This window comes from Suncus etruscus, chromosome 17 (assembly GCF_024139225.1).
Source record: "Suncus etruscus isolate mSunEtr1 chromosome 17, mSunEtr1.pri.cur, whole genome shotgun sequence".
Taxonomy (NCBI): domain Eukaryota; kingdom Metazoa; phylum Chordata; class Mammalia; order Eulipotyphla; family Soricidae; genus Suncus; species Suncus etruscus.
In genome coordinates this window covers 65,589,171-65,609,058 of record NC_064864.1, presented here as the reverse complement: position 1 = coordinate 65,609,058, position 19,888 = coordinate 65,589,171, and the positions used below count along the sequence as shown (strand labels likewise).

The following is a 19,888-nucleotide window of genomic DNA, read 5'->3' as shown; positions in this document are numbered from 1 at the left end:
GCGCCGTGCCGCGCTTCCGGCCTGGCTGGTGGCGGCGGCCATTTTGTCCATCCTCCTCCTCCTCCTCCTCCTCCTCCTGCTCCTCCTGCTCCTCCTGGCTGGGGCGCCGCGTCCGGAGCGGGCTGGGGGGAGCGAGCCCTCGCCCGAGCCCTCGCACGGGGTCCGGTGCCTGCGCCTGTGCCCCCCGCCGCAGCCCGGGGCCCCCCTCCCCTTCCCCTTCCCCTCCCCTCCCCGGCCCTGCCCTCCCCCCGGTCCCGGGATCGCGCCGTCGCACCCACCATGATGGAAGACGACGGGCAGCCCCGGACCCTGTGAGTAGCCCGGCTGCAGCGCGGGCGGGGGGCCCTCCGCGTGGAGCCCGTGTGCGTCCCCCCCGGCTGCGCGTCCCCCCACTCTCCCCGCTGCTCCCCCGCGGGGCTCCCCTCCAGCAGGGCCCTTCCCGGGGGGCTGCTCCGGGCCCGCCCCGCGCGCGCGCGCCCCCCTCGCTGGCACCCCGTCGGCGAGTGCACGCCCGAGGCTGTCAGGTCAGGCCCGGCGCGAGCTCCGGCTCCCCCTGTGGATCTGGGGGCCGCGGGCGGGACATGGGGGAGGCGTCCTCTCCTCACACTCTTCCCGCGCCCCGGCGTTCCCCCCTTTGGGTCACCCCAGTGGGGCTGGCGCTCGCGATTGCGATTGCGGGTTCCCCCACCCCGAGGCCCACTCCAGCCCCGGCTCGGGTTCGCTCCCTCGCTCGCTCGCTCGCGGGGCCCCACGTGCCGCCGCTGTCACCGCCGGGGTCCCCCCCGCGGGGCGCCGCGACTTTGCAAGTGCCCTGGCATAGGGGGGACGCCGCTCTGCCGCCCCAGTTGCCTGCCCCGATCGGGCTTTGCGGGGCGCAAAGTTGCCCCGAGCGCACTCGCCCCTCGCCCGCGCCGCGTTGACAAGCAAGCCCTCCCCTTGGTGGCTTGCAGGGAGAAAAGGGGCTCGTCTGTGGGACCCCCCCTCGTCTGTGCAACACTCCGGGACCCCCCACTGAATTCCCCTCTCCCCGCTGGGCCCTCCTCACCCGGTGTTGGGGTGCCCTCCCAGCGCGCTCTCCACTCCCCCATCGGTGGCTCTTCATCCAGAGGCCCACTAATGAATGAACTGCATCTTCCTGGGGCTCCTTCGCGGCCCCGAAGGAAGAGTGATGACTCAGCACGAGCGCTCCCCGGTCCCCCTGCAATTTAAAAGTGGTGTGGTTGGTGGGGAGACACGGAAAAAAGACAAGTCCATACCACGGAGCGAAGTGATTTCTCCTCAAATGTTTCTGCTGGGCTCTCGGGGCGCTGCACGCGTTCCCAGAGTTATCAGGAGGGTGTCTTGTTGGCTTTTGCCCCCCTTCTAACCCACCCCTTTGTAGGGAAGATGGAGTGCACTTGGCTGGATCTGCTGTCTGATAGGGTGGGGTGGTGGGTTTGGGGTGACGGGGTGAGTGCGGGGGGGGGGCTGGTTTCGGAAACTTGCCGCTTCTCTCCTAGCTGAGAGGCGTCGTGATCAGTGTTGCTGCCACCTGTGTGTTGGTGGGTGTCTTGGGGGGTCTTCACTGGGGTTCCAACTTCTCTAGTCTCTCCCCAGAGTTTAAGCCCCCCACCCATTCGCGAGCCCATCAGATGCTATCACTCCAAGGCCCGCTCAGCCTGCTTCTTTTAGGTTCTTCTGACATTTCTGCTATGGTGCTCTATTGCCCTCTTCCTCCCCCCCCCCCCCCCAATAAAAAGGAGCGTTGGATCACTCTTGCAATTTGCCCTTTAGTATCTGGGAGGCCGGGCTGAATATTTAGTTAGGGGCGGGAACTTGGATGCAAGCATCTGGGGAAAGTTGGATGCTTTGTGTGTATTGAGATGAAAGTTATTTGTATGTCACACGTCTGAAATGTCATCCTTGCACCTTAATGGCTGTGGATTAGCTAATGGGTTGCCTCATGACACATTTCTCATCAACTGTATCTTCCCCTTGATAGAAGGAATCCTGGTCTTGGGTCTGGAAAGATCCGACAGTGAGTGGGTACTTACTTGTCTTGCTTATCAGACTGACCGGGTTCCATCCTTATGGTCCCCTGATCACTAGCAGGTGATCTATAAGTGCAGAGCCAGGAGTGAGCCTTGAGCATTGACAGGTGTAGCCCAAGGTCCTCCAAATAAAAACAAAAAAGGAATTCCTGGTCTCATGAAATACTATGCTATTTCAGGCCTGAGAGATAGTACAATGTGTAGGGTGCTTGCCTTACACATGGCGACTTAAATTTGCTCCCAGACACCACACATTGTCTCCTGAGTCCACCAGGAGTGATCTCTTGGCATAGCAAGGTGTGTCCTCAAAACAAGCAAAAAAAAAATCTTTGATTCCTGTCTTTGCATCCATCTTCTTTTCCATCTTTCTCAATAGACCAATCCATCTACTTTTCCAAAAAGTGAGATCTCTTCTCTGGCTCCTGCTCTTTCTCTGACACCCAGGAATTGTCTTTTTTTTTTAGGAATTGTCTATTTGCAGCTGTCTGGGCGGTGGCATTGTGTCACTGTGCCTTCCGGCCCTCTGCCTTTTTGCTGCTCTATGTCTCAATGGGAAGGGAGTGCTTTTATACCAGACTCCGGAAAATCATAGGCCTGTAGCACTTTCTCACTGACAGGAATGCAAGAAGTACTTAAATATTTCACAGCAATTAGGCTTCTTTTCATGAAATTGGTATTAACGTTTTTTATTTTAAAGTCCGCAATGATTTAAAATTATCAGCAGACTGAACTGTCAGTTGTGATTTATGTTTCTGGAAATTTTTCAACTGTAAAAATTCGAGGCAAGTGCCTCACAATTGAGATTTTTGTCAGGTTTCAGAAAAAAGCATAATGCAGCTCTTTTGGGGGGGGCATTTTATATTTTTGTCCTCAGTGAATTCTTTAAGATCAGAGTAACCTGATTAAGACTCTAGTAACCTGATGAACTCTGTGCTGAGACTTCAGAGATGGGAGTGATAGCTTCCAGTAGGGCTTTGTTTTGTTTATTTATGGACAGTTACCTTTCCTTCTGCACTGGAATTTGTGGATTTGCTTTCCAAATGGCTAGTATAGTTTTGAAGGGCATTTGCCATACATCCAGAAGGACAGTGATTTGAATCTTGCCATCCCATATGGTCCCCCATGCCTGCCAGGGGCGATTTCTGAGCACAGAGCCAGGAGTAACCCCTGAGCATTGCCAGGTGTGGCCCAAAAACAAACAAATAAAACACCAAAAAACCTGGGTACCGCTGGGTTTTTTTTCCCCCTGCAAACACATACAAGCTAAGACATTTGGTTCTATCATCAGAAAACAAGATGGTGTTTATAACTTAGGTATGTCTTTAAATATTCATTACCTACAGATTACTAATTTATTTGATGGCATTTAAAATGGTATGAAATGGTTTGATGTTGAGCCTACAGTTTGTCATATAGTTGCTTTAAAGGTCTTTTTCTTTTTTCGCTTTGCTTTGACATTTGGGGTAATATGTATTGGGTAGCTTGTGTAACACTGGTGTGTGAGCCTGACACCTGCACTGAAGGACCCCACGGTTCAGACTGTTGTTGGTGGCTCTGAGTGCAGTGATTTGATCCATCAAGTATCTGAATCTAGACTTCAGTGTTAGGTTATCATCCTGTTGTGTTTGTTGTTGTTGTTTTTTTTTTATCCTGTTCTATTGTAGTTTCTATCCTTCTGTTTTTCCATGGCATCAAACTGAGTAGAAATTGTGGGTCTAGGATTACACCATATTATGCAATGCATCTTTTGAGGGCCCACACTCAATGGTGTTCAGGAATTACTCCTGGCTCTGTGCTCAGTTCCCCTGGCAGGCTTGGGGGACCATATAGGATGTCAGCGATTGCAACGAAGGTTGCAAGGCAAACACCCTTCCTGCTGGGCTATGCCTCCGGCCAAACAGTGCCATATTATTAGAGCTGGTCTGTCTTCCTGAAAGGGACTCAGTGAGCAATGAAACCAGTGACTTCGAGTATAACCTGATCATCTAAGGTCAGTAGCAGAAAAAGTGCTGTTATATTTCATGATATAATTGGATTTGGCTATAATGCGCTGTAATAAAACCCCACATTCATTTGTGTTCTGCTGCTTTAAAATGTACCTGTTGGGGGCTTGAGCTGTAGTACATTACCTTGCGCACTGCAACCTAGTTTAGTTACTGGAATCCCATATGGTCCCCTGGGCCAGTCAGGAGTAAACCCTGAGCATCATTGTTGGGTGTGCCCCTCTCCAAAAAAGTACATATCTGTGTAAATCAGTATATCCTTATTGTTGGTGGTCAGTTCACTTGTTCTTCTCTGAACCTTTCCTTTACTCTGCTTCTTCCTGAAACAAAATAATGGCTTTTGGGGTGTGGAGGGTTGGGCCACCACCTGCAGGTGCTCAGGGGTAACTTCTGCCTCTGCACTCTGGAATTACTCCTGGTGGGGTTCAGGGGCCAAATGGGATCAAACTTGGGACAGTTTGCAAGGCAAGCTCCCTACCCACTGCACTATTGCTCCAGCTCCAAAATACTGACATATTGATTGGTTGGTTGAATACCCCCAAAGGACATTGGGGGAAAATCTCTCACACAGAAAGTTGTCAAGAACAAAAGCAAAAATGTTACTTGGAAATTTAACCCTAGGACCTATGTGAAAGAAAGTACTGGTAATTTCAGCCTTGGTAGGCCTACTCTTTTCAGAGTGGAAGTACATTTAGTCTTCTGAAAGGAATGATGTTCTTAGCTTAAAATTCTGCCCAGTTGGACATGGGAAATAGTTTAGCAATGTGATTTTTTTTATTTTTTTATTTTTTGGGTTTTTGGGCCACACCTGGCGGTGCTCAGTGGTTACTCCTGGCTGTCTGCTCAGAAATAGCTCCTGGCAGGCACAGGGGACCATATGGGACGCTGGGGATTCGAACCTACCACCTTAGGTCCAGAGTTAGCTGCTTGCAAAGCAAACACCACTGTGCTATCTCTCCGGCCCCAGCAATGTGAACTTTTGTCTACTGTGGAACTGCCAGGGATTTAGTTTCAAATTGTATTATCACTCTGAGGAATAAAGGCATCATTTTCCATTTTCAATGGTTAACACTTATAATTCCTTTTTTAAAAAGACAAAATAGGGGCCTGGAGAGATAGCACAGTGGCGGCGTTTGCCTTGCAAGCAGCCGATCCAGGACCAAAGGTGGTTGGTTCGAATCTCGGTGTCCCATATGGTCCCCTGTGCCTGCCAGGAGCTATTTCTGAGCAGATAGCCAGGAGTAACCCCTGAGCACTGCTGGGTGTGGCCCAACCCCTCCCCCCCAAAAAAAAAGACAAAATAGATCTCAGGTGTGCCTATGGCTTTATTTTATTTTATTTATTTTTGGTTTTGGGGTTACACCCAGCAGTGCTAGGGATTACTCCTGGCAGGCTCAGGTTACCATATGGGATGGCAGGATTAGAACCACCATCCTTCTGCATGCAAGGCAAACGTCCTACCTCCATGCTATCTCTCTGGCCCCATTATTTTTTATTTATTTTTACTCCAGTCAGAAAGTTTTTTGAAACTTGTTAAATGTTCACTTTGGGGGGGGGGGTCACACCCAGCAGGACTCAGGGGTTACTCCTGGCTCTGTGCTCAGAAATCGCTCCTGGCAGGCTCGGGGGACCATAGGGATGCCGGGATTCGAACTACTTGCCTCCATGCTATCTCTCCGGCCCCAAATGTTCACTTTTGACTACAAGCCTTCTCAATACAAGTTTGTGTTCAAGTGGAAATTTTTTTTTTTTTTTTTTGGGCCACACCCGGTGACGCTCAGGGGTTACTCCTGGCTATGCGCTCAGAAGTCGCTCCTGGCTTGGGGGACCATATGGGACGCCGGGGGGATCGAACCGTGGTCCGTCCGAGGCTAGCGCAGGCAAGGCAGGCACCTTACCTTTAGCGCCACCGCCCGGCCCCTCAAGTGGAAATTTTATCTAAACCTTTGGAACTTTAGAATATTTTGACAAAAACCAAACAGCAGAAAATGAAGTCTAGAAATCATAATTTAAAAAGAGCATTTTATTTTAAAATACTACCAAGAAATTATTTTAGCAGGTCTAATCTGAGCTTTTGTCTTAAATATTTTTGTTGCTATTTATTTTGGGATCATTTATGACAATGTAAAGGAGTAGTTTGAGCAGTATTTTTTTTTTTGTTTGTTTGTTTTTGGGCCACACCCGGCAGTGCTCAGGGGTTACTCCTGGCTGTCTGCTCAGAAATAGCTCCTGGCAGGCATGGGGGACCATATGGGACACCGGGATTCGAACCAGCCACCTTTGGTCCTGGATTGGCTGCTTGCAAGGCAAACGCCCCGCTGTGCTATCTCTCAGGGCCCTGAGCAGTATTTTTAAAGCTGTAAGGTGTTTCTAATTTAAGTATTAATGATGGAAAGTCTGGGGGATAGTACTGAGGTTAAGGCACAAGCCATGCACGTGGCCAGCCCTCTTTTGATCCCTGGTATCACATATCCCACAAACACTGGGCCAGGAATAAGCCCAGAGCACTGCTAGGTGTGACCAAAATAAAAACAAAAAAGAAAGATAAAAAGTCATGATAATTCAAATGAATGAAATTTATGGCTCTGAAGGAAAGGCAGAATTAGATAAAGTTTAAGTGAAGTAGATAGTGAATTCCATCCTAATCTGGTAAACTAAGATCCTACCTATAATGGCAGACCTTTTTATATTAGTTTTAGAAACTGCTGCTTCACCACTGAACTTTTAGTGAAAGTTCAGATAGAAGCTTCTATTTGAAAAATAAACCTTAAAATATATTTCAGCATAACTATTTCATAACTTTCTAAACTTAGACTAACTTTAAAAAAATTTTGGCATGGGGCCGGAGAGATAGCATGGAGGTAAGGTGTTTGCCTTGCATGCAGAAGGACAGTGGTTTGAATCCCGGCATCCCATATGTAACATACCCGGAGCCTGCCAGTAGCAATTTTTGAGCTCATAGCCAGGAGTAACCCCTGAGCGCTGCTGGGTGTCACACAAAAACCAAATAAAAATAAATTGGCATCAGTGCTTGAAACCATACATGTATAAGTGATGTCTCTAGAAATTTTTTTGTTTGTTTGTTTTGTTTTTTTGGGGGATCACACCCAGCATCGCCCAGTGGTTACTCCTGGTCCACCCTCAGAAATCCTCCTGGCAGGCTTCGGGGACAATATGGGATGCTGGGATTTGAACCAATGACCTTCTGCATGAAAGGCAAACGCCTTACCTCCACGCTATCTCTCCAGCCCCAGTCTAGAAATCTTTTAATAAAAGTTGTATTAAATGGTAGGGAGCAGTTTTTTCTTGTGGCTATGAGGTGAGGAAGGTAATGCTCCTGTTATTTCTCCTGGATAGCAATGCAAATTTAGAAATTGACATTTTGTTACAATAAAATATTCTAGCAGTTACAATTTAGCTTTAATTTATGGAAATAGTTTTATCCACTTCTGGTAAAAATGAACTCTTAACTAGCACTGTAGAAAAAAATGATGCCTTTTTATTATTTTTGCTTTTTGGGCCACATCCTGTGACGCTTAGGGGTTACTCCTGGCTATGAGCTCAGAAATCGCTCCTGGCTGGTGGGGACTGTATGGGTTGCCAGGGATCAAACCAAGGTCTGTCCTGGATCGGTCACATGCAAGGCAAATGCCCTACTGCTGTGCTGTTGCTTTAGCCCAAATCATGTCTTTTTTTTTTTTTTTTTTTTTTTGAGTTTTTGGGGTTTTGGGTCACACCCAGCAGCGCTCAGGGGTTACTCCTGGCTCTGCACTCAGAAATCACTCCTGGCAGGCTCAGGGGACCTTATGGGATGCCGGGATTCGAACCACTGTCCTTCCACATGAAAGGCAAACGCCTTATCTATGCTATCGCTCCAGTCCCCCAAATGATGTCTTTTATTTCATTTTTTTTGCTTTGGTTTTTGGGTCACACCTGGAGGTGCTCAAGGGTTACTCCTGGATCTTTATTCTGGCAGTACTCTGGGGGATCATATGGGATGCTGGGGATTGAACTTGGGTTGACCCTGGGCAAGGCAAGCACCCTCACTCTACTAGTGCTTTGTTCCCAGAGAATACCTTTCAGAGGACAAAAGTCACTTGTTCATTCATGCTTTCTTCTAGACAAGTCTGTCTTCTTCAAAAAGAAATTATATAGATAGGCTCACAAATCCCAAACCTCCATGAGTTAAAAAGGAATAGGCAATTTAGTTAGTTCATAATCTTTGAACTTTCCTTACTACTGCGAAAAGTCTCTCACTGAGTGACATAGTACTGGTGGGTGTGCTATGCTTAAATTGGAAAGATAGAAGGCACACTGGGCCTGATGTTAGCATTGGTGTGGCTCCTGTTAATAGCATTGAACTTCCCTCTCAGTTTTGGGATTTGTTTTCATTTGTTTCATTTGGGAATGTAGGTGAGCCATCACACCTGGTGATGCGAGGAAACTTATTCCAGGCTCCGCACTCAGAAATTACTCCTGATGGTGCTCTGGGGCCATATGGGATGTCAGGACTGAGGCTTGTGTCAGCCTGCTAAGAGGCAAATGCCTTCTTTGCCATGCTGTACTCTGGTACCATTTCAGGTTTCTTGGGGGGGGGGGGGTCACACCCGGCAGCGCTCAGGAGTTACTCCTGGCTCCACCCTCAGAAATCGATCCTGGCAGGCTCGGGGACCATATGGGATGATGGGATTCTAACCACTGACATTCTGCATACAAGGCAAACGCCTTACCTCCATGCTATCTCTCCAGTCCCCCATTTCAATTTTTGTGTGTGTGTGTGTGTGGTTTTTGGGTCACACCCGGCAGTGCTCAGGGATTACTCCTGGCTCCATGCTCAGAAATTGCTCCTGGCAGGCACGGGGGACCATATGAGACGCCGGGATTCGAACCGATGACCTTCTGCATGAAAGGCCTTACCTCCTTGCTATCTCTCCGCCCCCCCATTTCAATTTTAAAGCATCTAAAATTAAATTGTAAATAATTCTTAGCTGAACCGGATAATTGCTACTTACTAGTACAGATATTTATTTTGGGGGGGACACACCTAGTGATTGTCAGGGGTTACTCCTACTCTATATTCAGGGATCCTTCCTGGCAGTATTCAGTGGACCTGGGCCATATCTGATGCTAAGGATCTATCCTGGGTTGGCATGTCCCTTACCTACTGTACTATCGCTCTGGCCCAGTACAGATTTTTTTTTAAAGTTTCACTGACCTCTTAATCTTTCACAGTACATTTTCCCTTTTCAGAGTGTTATGTTGTCAGTTATATACTTAAATGGTAACCATAGACATAAAACATGGATTTATTTTGTTTTAGAGCTGTTTCCAGATGTTGCATATTGTATTTAGGAAAATAAAGCAGTTGTTTTCATTCTAGAAACTTTTTTTTTTTTTTTTTTTTGGTTTTTGGGCCACACCCAGTGACGCTCAGGGGTTACTTCTGGCTCTGCGCTCAGAAGTCGCTCCTGGCTTGGGGGACCATATGGGACACCAGGGGATCGAACCTCGGTTCATCCAAGGCTAGCACAGGCACGGCAGGCACCTTACCTCTAGCGCCACCGCCCGGCACCTCATTCTAGAAACTCTTTTTTTTTTTTTTTTTTTGGTTTTTGGGCCACACCCGGCAGTGCTCAGGGGTTACTCCTGGCTGTCTGCTCAGAAATAGCTCCTGGCAGGCACGGGGGACCATATGGGACACCGGGATTTGAACCAACCACCTTTGGTCCTGGATCGGCTGCTTGCAAGGCAAACACCGCTGTGCTATCTCTCCGGGCCCATAATAAACCAAGCTAGCCAGGAAAGGATGATCATGGAGTCCATGGCCTTTTTTTGTTTGTTTGGTTTTTTTTTTTTTTTTTTTTTTTTTTTTTTTTTGGTTTTTGGGCCACACCCAGTAACGCTCAGGGGTTACTCCTGGCTATGCGCTCAGAAGTTGCTCCTGGCTTGGGGGACCATATGGGACACCGGGGGATCGAACCGCGGTCCGTCCAAGGCTAGCGCAGGCAAGGCAGGCACCTTACCTTTAGCGCCACCGCCCGGCCCCAGAAACTCTTAAAAATTACAAATATTTAACAGATATCACAAATAGAGACTTCTAGAGGACCATAGTGATATAGTCCAGCAGGTGGGGTAATTTACCTTGCTTGCAGCCAATCTTGAGTTCAATCCCAAACATCTCATATGAGCTCTGCCAGGAGTAACCCCTATACACTGCTATTTGTGGCCCCCAAACCTAGTAGTAGTAGTAGTAGTAGTAGTAGTAGTAGTAGTAGTAGTAGTAGTTGTTATTGTTGTTGTAGTGGTAGTTGTCATCATAAATAAAAGGACTTCTGGACTTTGGTCATTGACTGAGCTAAATTAAGAGAAGTACATGATAACCAAAGTGACTTTCTGGACAAAAGTGTATGTGAGGTTTTCCTATTTTAAAAACTTACTGTATTTGGGCCTAAAAAATAGTACAGTGGTGGGGCCGGAGAGATAGAATGGAGGCAAGGCATTTGCCTTGCATGCAGAAGGTTGGTGGTTCGAATCCCGGCATACCATATGGTCCCCTGAGCTCTGCCAGGTGTGACCCAAAAACCAAAAAAACCAAACAAACAAACAAAAAAAAAGTACAGTGGATAAGGCGTGCCTTGCACATGGCCTACCTAGGTTCAATCCGCGGCATCCCATATGGTGTTGTGAGCACTGCTGTGAGTGATTCCTGAGTGCAGAGCCAAGAGTAATCCTTGAGCATTGCCAAGTGTGGCCTCACACCAAAAAAACCCTCTCCTATTTCTTCCAGTTCTTTTGTTTTTTTGGGTCACACTGGCTTTGCACTCAGGAATCAGTCCTGGCAGGCTGGAGACGTCCTATGCATGCCAGGGATCAACCCAGGTTGTCCCTTACTTAACCTTCTGTACTGACTCTCCAGACCCTGTATTAGATTTCTTATACAAAATGTATATTTGGTATTCTATGTAATAGAAGGAAAATCCTTGGGATCCAGAGCAGGTAGAGTGTTTGCCTTTTATGTGGATGACCTGGCAATCCCATATGGTTCCCTAGGCACAGCCAGAAGTAATTCCTGAATGCAGAGCCAGGAGTAACTGAGTAGTCAGATGTGGGCCAAACACACAGGAAAGAAAAGGAGAGAGAAAAGAAATCTTTAGTCTTTATTTTATTTTATGGATTTTTTGTTGTTGTTGTTGTTGTTTTTTGTTTTTGTTTTTGGGTCACACCAGGCAGCACTCAGGGGTTACTCCTGGCTCTACCGCTCAGAAATCACTCCTGGCAGGCTCGGGGGACCATATGGGATGCTGGGATTCTAACTACTCATTGTCCTTCTGCGTGAAAGGCAAACGCCTTAGCTCTGTGCTATCTCTCCAGCCCCCATGGATCTGTTTTTATTGGTACTTTATTTATATTTATTATATTTATATTATTTGTACTTTATTATTCTGATGCTGTCTTTGGTGGGGGTCAGGGGGCTGCCCAGGATTTAACTCTGGACCACTCAAGCCTAGTGTGCAGTCTGCTGCCCTCATGCATTTTGATGAAGAAGCTGTTTGGGGCTGGAGCGATAGCACAGCAGTAGGGCATTTGCCTTGCATGTGGCTGACTCTGGGTTCAATCCCTGGCATCCCATATGGTCCCCCAAGCCAGGAGGGATTTCTGAGCACATAGCCAGGAGTGACCCCTAAGTGTCACTGGGTGTGGCCCAAAAACAACAACAAGAAAGAAGCTGCCTTCTAAAACCAAATAATGAGGACAGAATTAATGATCTTAATGATACAAAACTTTCTTTTAAGCAGGAGCTATGGCATAATCATTAAGATGTCTGCCTTGGCCCGGAGAGATAGCACAGTGGCGTTTGCCTTGCAAGCAGCCGATCCAGGACCAAAGGTGGTTGGTTCGAATCCCGGTGTCCCATATGGTCCCCCGTGCCTGCCAGGAGCTATTTCTGAGCAGACAGCCAGGAGTAACCCCTGAGCACCGCTGGGTGTGGCCCAAAAACCAAAAAAAAAAAAAAAAAAACAAGATGTCTGCCTTGCCCATGCTAGCCTAGGATGAACCGCAGTTCGATCCCCCGGCGTCCTATTTGGTTCCCCAAGCCAGAAGTGATTTCTTAGCATATAGCCAGGAGTAACCTCTGAGCATCACTGGGTGTGGCCCCAAAACCAAACTAAACCGAAACAAAAGAAAAACATTTCTCTTAACCATATGTGATTTTGGGGCCGGCGAGGTGGCACTAGAGGTAAGGTGTCTGCCTTGCAATCGCTAGCCAAGGAAAGATTGCGACCGAGGTTCTATCCCCCAGAGTCCCATATGATCCCCCCAAGCCAGGGGCAATTCCTGAGCGCTTAGCCAGGAGTAACCCCTGAGCATCAAACGGGTGTGGCCCAAAAAACAAAAAAAGAGTGTGATTTTTTTTTTTTTTTGGTTTTTAGGGCCACACCCATTTGACGCTCAGGGGTTACTCCTGGCTAAGTGCTCAGAAATTGCCCCTGGCTTGGGGAGACCACATGGGACACCAGGGGATCGAACCCTGGTCCTTCCTTGGGTAGCGTTTGCAAAGCAGACACCTTACCTCTAGCTCCACCTCGCCAGCCCCCATTCAAGCAAATTTTATGACTTCATTTTTCCTAACAGCTGTGTGGTATGGTATTCCATTGTGTAGATGTTCTGCATTTTCTTTATCCACTCATCTGTTCTTGGGCACTTCGGTTACTCCCAGATTCTGGTTATTGTGACTAATGCTGCAATGAACATAGGAGTGTAGAAGGTTTTTCTGCATTGTGTCTTTTGGGCCCTTAGAGAGTATATTCCAAGGAGTGGTATTGCTAGGTCATGTGGAAGCTCAGTTTCTAGTTTTCTGAGGAATATATATATTTTAAGTATTGCTTTCTTAAATAAAGGTTGTCTTACTGTCAGATGATTGGTCTTAATTAGAATTTGGGGGGGCACAACCAGTGATACTCAGGGATTACTCCTGGCTATGTGCTCAGAAATCTATCCTAGCTTGGGGAATCAAACCACGATCCGTCCTTGGTTAGCATGTGCAAGGCAGATACCCTACCACTTGCGCCACCATTCCAGCCCCTTAATTAGAATTTTTTAATGAAGATAGTTGAAATAAAAATGAAATAGCAGGTGGTGAGTTCAATGATAGTGTCTTTGAGCCAACACTGATGGGAAATTATTGATCGTCTATATTTTTCCTTCTCATACAGATACGTAGGTAACCTCTCCAGAGATGTGACAGAAGTCCTTATCCTTCAGTTATTCAGCCAGATTGGACCCTGTAAAAGCTGTAAAATGATAACAGAGGTAAGATCTTCCCTGTCCATGTGCTGACAGTTGGTCTGCTAGTTAACAGTCTGAGAAGAACGACTTGATTGCTGTTTTTTGTTTTGTTTCTGTTTTGGTTTTTGGGCCACACCCGGCAGTGCTCGGAGGTTACTCCTGACTATCTGCTCAGAAATAGCTCCTGGCAGGCACGGGGGGACCATATGGGACACCAGGATTCGAACCAACCATCTTAGGTCCTAGATCTGCTGCTTGCAAGGCAAACGCCACTGTGCTATCTCTCTGGTCCTTGATTGCTGTTTTTATGAATGGATTTTGAGGCTCAGGAGCCCTGCATGTGTGAAGACTTCATGAAGTTGAGCATCCACTTCTCCCCCAAATCATTTGAGCCCCCAAATTATTCTGATAGATATTCTGATACTTATTTTTGTTTGTTGTAGTTGATTTCTTTGAGTAGGCCGAATTGGGTTTAGAATTTTTTTTTTTTTTTTTTTTTTGGTTTTTGGGCCACACCCAGTAACGCTCAGGGGTTACTCCTGGCTATGTGCTCAGAAGTTGCTCCTGGCTTGGGGGACCATATGGGACACCGGGGGATCGAACCGCGGTCCGTCCAAGGTTAGCGCAGGCAAGGCAGGCACCTTACCTTTAGCGCCACCGCCCGGCCCCAGGTTTAGAATGTTTTAAGAGGACAAAGGTTACTCTCAAATGCTCTTTTCTATGATGTTATTCTAGTCAAATGATTCTGCTTCTGAAAAGTTTTATTGGAGATTATTTTGTTAAAGTGTAGGTGATACTTCACCTTTGTGAGGGGATGGTGTAGGGTTGGGTCATAAGTGGCACTACTCTGGAGCTACTCTTGACTGCACTCAGAAATCACGTGGGCGGTGCCCAGGGACCATATGGGATGCTGAGGATTGAAACTGAGTTGGAAGCGTGCAAGGCAAGCGCCTTACCTGCTATACTATCTCTCCAAAACTCAGTAGTATTTCTAGGAGTCCATGAGGAAGTATTAATTCTTTAAATAATGTTCATTTAAAAGTTAAGAATTGGGGCTGGAGAGATAGCATGGAGGTAAGGTGTTTGCCTTGCATGCAGAAGGACAGTGGTTTGAATCCTGGCATCCCATATGGTCCCCGGAGCCTGCCAGGGGCAAGTTCTGAGTGTAGAGCCAGGAGGAACCCCTGTGCGTCGCTGGGTGTGACCCAAAAACCAAAAATAAATAAATAAATAAAATAAAAAGTTAAGAATTGGCATTTATGAATGGTTAGTTTAGGATATATCATCATATAGTGCAACTTCATGTATCTTTTTTTTTAAACTACTGTTGTCCATGTTTTTTGTAGGTGGGAATTTAAGTTGTAAGGGTAATTTGTTATTCCTCTTTTTCTGATTAAGACTGTGGCAGTGCCAATGACTTAATGTTTTAGTTTGTTTTCTTCTTCCTTTTTGGTTGTCTGAGGTTTTTTTTTTTTGGTTGACTTTTTCTTGTCTACGGTAAGTGCTAGGGATATAGTGGGGAGGGAATAAGGCAGCCCTCTCCAGAGACTTCTACAGTCTGACAAGATGGTCTGACCGTCCATGCTGTCTACTCAAACGGGTCAGGCAGTGTGGCTAGGAAGGTGTTTTGGAGGGCAGGTTGTGTCTGTCTGAGGTCCAGAAAGCTAGTAATAGAAACTAGCTAGGAAGAAATCTAGGGAAGTAGGGACAGCAGGTAGCGAGAAGAACATGGAATCCAGCCCAGGAGATAGACAGAAGGGAAACCTAAGACCATTGCATAGTTGGGTGGGGTTATCGCAGGAGATGCCAGGAGACGTGCAGTCTTAGTGTTCCACAGAGGCCAGAAACTGTGCTGGGAACGTCTGTTATACTACTGAAAATCCATACAGTGAATTGGCCTTTAGATCTTTTTCTTTTTTTTTTTTTTTTTTTTTGGTTTTTGGGCCACACCCATTTGACGCTCAGGGGTTACTCCTGGCTATGTGCTCAGAAATCGCCCCTGGCTTGGGGGAACCATATGGGACGCCGGGGGATCGAACCGCTGTCCGTTCCTTGGCTAGCGCTTGTAAGGCAGGCACCTTACCTCCAGCGCCACCGCCCGGCCCCTAGATCTTTTTCTGCTCTGGTTTATCTTCTCTTTCCTTTTTGCCTCTGATTACTTATTCATTCATTGTTTGTGTTAGGCCTTGGTCAGAGCATTAGAATATAATGGTGAGCCCAACACAAGCTTCCCTTGTGTTTACAGGCTAGTGTAAGCAGGTTAGCAGCCTTCTTAGGAGTAAGGTAGGAAGAGAAGTAAACAGCTCTGTGAAGTGGGAGTGTTGATTCTGTTTAGGCTTGGAGGTAGAGGAAACATCACCTCTGAGGTCAGGTAAAGACAAGATGATGCTTTTTTCAAGGTAAGGTCTGGAACAGGGGTCTCAAACTCGGGGCCCACGGGCTGCAAACAGCCCTCCGTACATTTTGTGGCCCTGCCCTAGAGGAATTTTTTTTGTTTTGTTTTGTTTTAGTTGTTTGGGTCACCCTCCCCCCAATGTTCAAGGCTTACTACTGACTTTGCACTCAAGGATCACCCCGACTTTGCCTCCTGTGGCCCCCAGGTAAATTGAGTTTGAGACCCCTGGTCTGGAAGAAGAGGAAATGACACCCCCATAGACCTTGGTGTATTCATGGATCTCAGACCCTGAGGTTGGATCCTGGACAGTGGAGGGAGATGAAGAAAGAGACATGGGAGTTGAGGGAGGGTTGAGAATCACCAGGTAGTCCAGGCCAGGACAGAATTTGGATTGTACTATATGGTGGCAGTGGGCTTTAAAAGCAAGGTACTGTTGTGCTCTGGTTTGCCTTTTTCAGACACTGATTGGAGAATGATTGTTGTAGAGAAGAACTGTAGTGGCAAAAGTGGAAGAGAAGCATCAATTGGGTTTATTTAGGTGAGCAGTAGCAAGGGCTTGCTCTGTAGAGTAACAGCCATAACAGAGAATGAAAGAGATTGGGGTAGACTGTGGCAGCAAAATCCCCCAGGTGGGGTTGGGATCTTACAGAAGGGAAGACAGGGACACTCCTTGGATTCTCATTTGGCCCGGTGTTATTTCTAATGGAAAGTGAGTATGAGTTGGGGACACAGGCTAGATGGGGGCTGTTCTGTGGTGACATCCTGGAGTTCTCTTTGGGCATTATTGGATTTGAGCAAGATGTGCCTTAGGTAACTTGAAACCTAGCTGATGGTCAAGAACAGGAAAGGGATCACAGGCCGCAGAAGTCAAGCTCGAGTGTACACTGACCAGAACGGGTCTGGAAGAGGTCGGGATGAAAGAATGGAAAGAATCGGGGCCGGGAAGGTGGCGCTAGAGGTAAGGTGTCTGCCTTACAAGCGCTAGCCAAGGAACAGACCGCGGTTCGATCCCCCGGCGTCCCATATGGTCCCCCCAAGCCAGGGGCGATTTCTAAGCACATAGCCAGGAGTAACCCCTGAGCGTCAAACGGGTGTGGCCCAAAAACAAAAACAAACAAACAAAAAAAAAACAAAAAAGAATGGAAAGAATCACTAGAGAATGTTGCAGAACATCAGATTATTTTGACAGAATTAAACAACAACAAATCTGTGTGCATATTATCTAAGCATTTGAGGAGTAAAAATTTGAAATAAATTTTCATAATTTCTTTTCTCCAACTTGAACTTTGACCTTGGAAATAGTTGTAAAGTCTGCTATTTCTCTGTCTCGGTATTTATGTCATCTAACAAAAATTGGTGACAATAATTAAGGTAAGGCCCCCGCTGAGTTTCTGAGTGTCACGAGGTGGTGGTGGTGGTGGTAGAGGAGTGAATGGGAAACCCCGAAGGACAGAAGCATAGACCAACTGGTTTCTCTTCCTGTTCAACATAATATTAATCTGAAAAATTCTGTAATCATCTTTTTTTTTTTGCTTGAAATTTGATCTTAGATCCTATCTCTTCCTTTGTTCTTTATGTAACAACTATATTAATATTATGTGTATTATCTCTTAAGCAAAGACATTGTATCATCTCTGCCAGTTGGTGGTGTCTTAAAGGAGTTTAAATGCAGGGTGATTGCAGTAGGGTGTGTGGACTCAGTCTGTGACTAGCATCTGGCCTGCTGCTGCCTAGCTTACATGGGTTGGGGGGTGAGGGTGGGGGTTGGGGTGGTGGTGGGAGACTGACCCCTCTGCTGCTTCTACCTTAGAGACAGCATGGGGCAGTTTTCAGAGGCCGCACTAGAAGGAAACAGCAGCTAGTAGGTTGTTGGGTTTGGGGGGGGGGGTTTGGTTTTGGGGTCGGCAGCGCACAGGGGTTCCTCCTGGCTCTATGCTCAGAAATTAATTACTCCTGGCAGGCTCGGGTGGACCATATGGGACACCAGGATTCGAACCTGGCATGCAAGGCAAAAACGCCCTGCCTCCATGCTATCTCTCAGGCCCCCCAAGTGTGTATTTTTATTTAGAGTCTCTTTCTCAAGTTTTCTTTTTTCTTTCTTTTTTTTTTTTTTGGATTTGGGTTACTCCTGGCTCTATGCTCAGAAATCACTCCTGGCAGGCTGGGGGACCATATGGGACACCGAGATTCAAACCACTGCCCTTCTGCATGCAAGGCAAATGCTCTACCTCCATGCTATCTCTTTGGCCCCAAGTTTTCTTTCTTTACCATTTAAGAGCAGCAAGCCTGTGACGGTAGCAATAGGGTTTTGTGTGTGAGCTCATAGTTTACTTGTCAGTATTAATGATCATGCTTTTTCCCCCCTCAAGAAAAAGCCTCTGGTTGCTTTGCCACTATAGTTGTAGGCATCTCATTTTGGATTTTTCTTTTAAAACTGTCCTGGAATGGGGGACCGGAGAGATAGCATGGAGGTGGGGCGTTTGCCTTGCATGCAGAAGGACAGTGGTTTGAATCCCGGCATCCCATATGGTCCCCCAAACCTGCCAGGAGCGATTTCTAAGTGTAGAGCCAGGAGGAACCCCTGAGCGCTGCTTGGTGTGAACCCCCCCAAAAACAACAACAACAAACTGTCCTGGAATGAAAAACAGTGATGGTTGAAAGATCTTCATTTTTATCTGGTATTTTTTTTTTTACTTCTTTTTAAATTGCTATTAGAATTCTATATTTGTATTTTTAGTACCCTGTATAGTCATCAGTGATGAATACTTTTAGCCTTATATTTAAAATTGTTTCTATCATTTGTATGGGCTGTAGTATTATAACATTGATCCCCATTTTGGTAGGGTAAAATAGTTGTTGAAATCTAGTATTACTTGCTCATTTTTTCAGGTACCTTTTTGCCAGCTACTGTCAAATGTAGTGTTGTATGATATATTTGATGCTTCTAATAGTTTTGTGATATAAAATATTTTGTGGTTTTGTGATACAAATGTGATCCACATTTCAGAAAATCTTGATCACAAATGTTTTTCCCTTAATGAAAGGTCACATTTAAAGTATGTAAAACTCTTTACATTAGGATATTTGGGAAGATTGGGCAGTCATACTAACAACTGATTCTAAATCTAAAAGTTTTTACTCTTTTTTTTTGTTTTTGTTTTTTTTTTGTTTTTGGGCCACACCCGGCAGTGCTCAGGGGTTACTCCTGGCTGTCTGCTCAGAAATAGCTCCTGGCAGGCACGGGGGACCCTATGGGACACCGGGATTCAAACCAACCACCTTTGGTCCTGGATCAGCTGCTTGCAAGGCAAACACCACTGTGCTATCTCTCCGGGCCTGAAAGTTTTACTTTTATTCTTATTTCTTCTGTATCAAGATATACCAAAAATTGTCTTGGCTGTAGAACCATCATATATATTAGGACTGTTCAGAATTTTGATCAGATGGAAAGTGGACTCATTTTGAATTTTTTATAGTTGGGATACAGTTGATGAACATAAATATAATTCATCCTTTTGAAAATAATGTAGGGAGGGGCCGGGTAGGTGGCGCTGGAGGTAAGGTGTCTGCCTTGCAAGCGCTAGCCAAGGAAGGACCGCGGTTCGATCCCCTGGCGTCCCATATGGTCCCCCCAAGCCAGGGGCGATTTCTGAGCACATAGCCAGGAGTAACCCCTGAGCGTCAAATGGGTGTGGCCCAAAAACCAAAAAAAAAAAGAAAATAATGTAGGGAGAGGAGTGGTAAAGAGTGGTCCTTTGTTCTCGATGTATGTTTTACTGTATGTTTTACATACTTCATTAGAATTTTTAAAAGTCAATACTGGTAGGTATGCTTCTGGTAGGCCACGTTTTTTTTTGTTTTGTTTTTGTTCTTGGTTGTACCACACCTGGTGACACTCCTGGCTATGCACTCTCAGAAATCGCTCCTGACGTGAGGGACAATATGGGACGCAGGGATCAAACCCAGGTCCTTCTTGGGTCAGTTGCATGCAAGGCAAGCGCCCTACTGCTGTGCTATCGCTCCAGCCCCTAAATCGCTTTTTTTTTTTTTTTTTTTTTTTTTTTTTGGTTTTTGGGCCACACCCGGTTGATGCTCAGGGGTTACTCCTGGCTATGTGCTCAGAAATCGCCCCTGGCTTGGGGGGACCATATGGGACGCCGGGGGATCGAACC

At 46.6% G+C, this 19,888-nt stretch overlaps 1 protein-coding gene across 3 annotated transcripts in view; it reads left to right on the top strand.

Annotated features, from left to right (window-relative positions):
* Positions 1-231: 231 nt before the first annotated feature.
* Positions 232-19,888, top strand: part of TIAL1 (TIA1 cytotoxic granule associated RNA binding protein like 1) — a 33,016-nt gene continuing 13,359 nt past the window's right edge. For all 3 annotated transcript variants that reach the window (XR_007490695.1, XM_049764494.1, XM_049764493.1), the window contains exons 1-2: positions 232-311; positions 13,249-13,345. Coding sequence is in view for 2 of the 3 variants with exons in the window: in XM_049764494.1 (XP_049620451.1) it covers positions 280-311; positions 13,249-13,345 (129 nt within the window). In the remaining variant the exon portion in view is untranslated. The remainder of the gene's footprint in view (positions 312-13,248; positions 13,346-19,888) is intronic.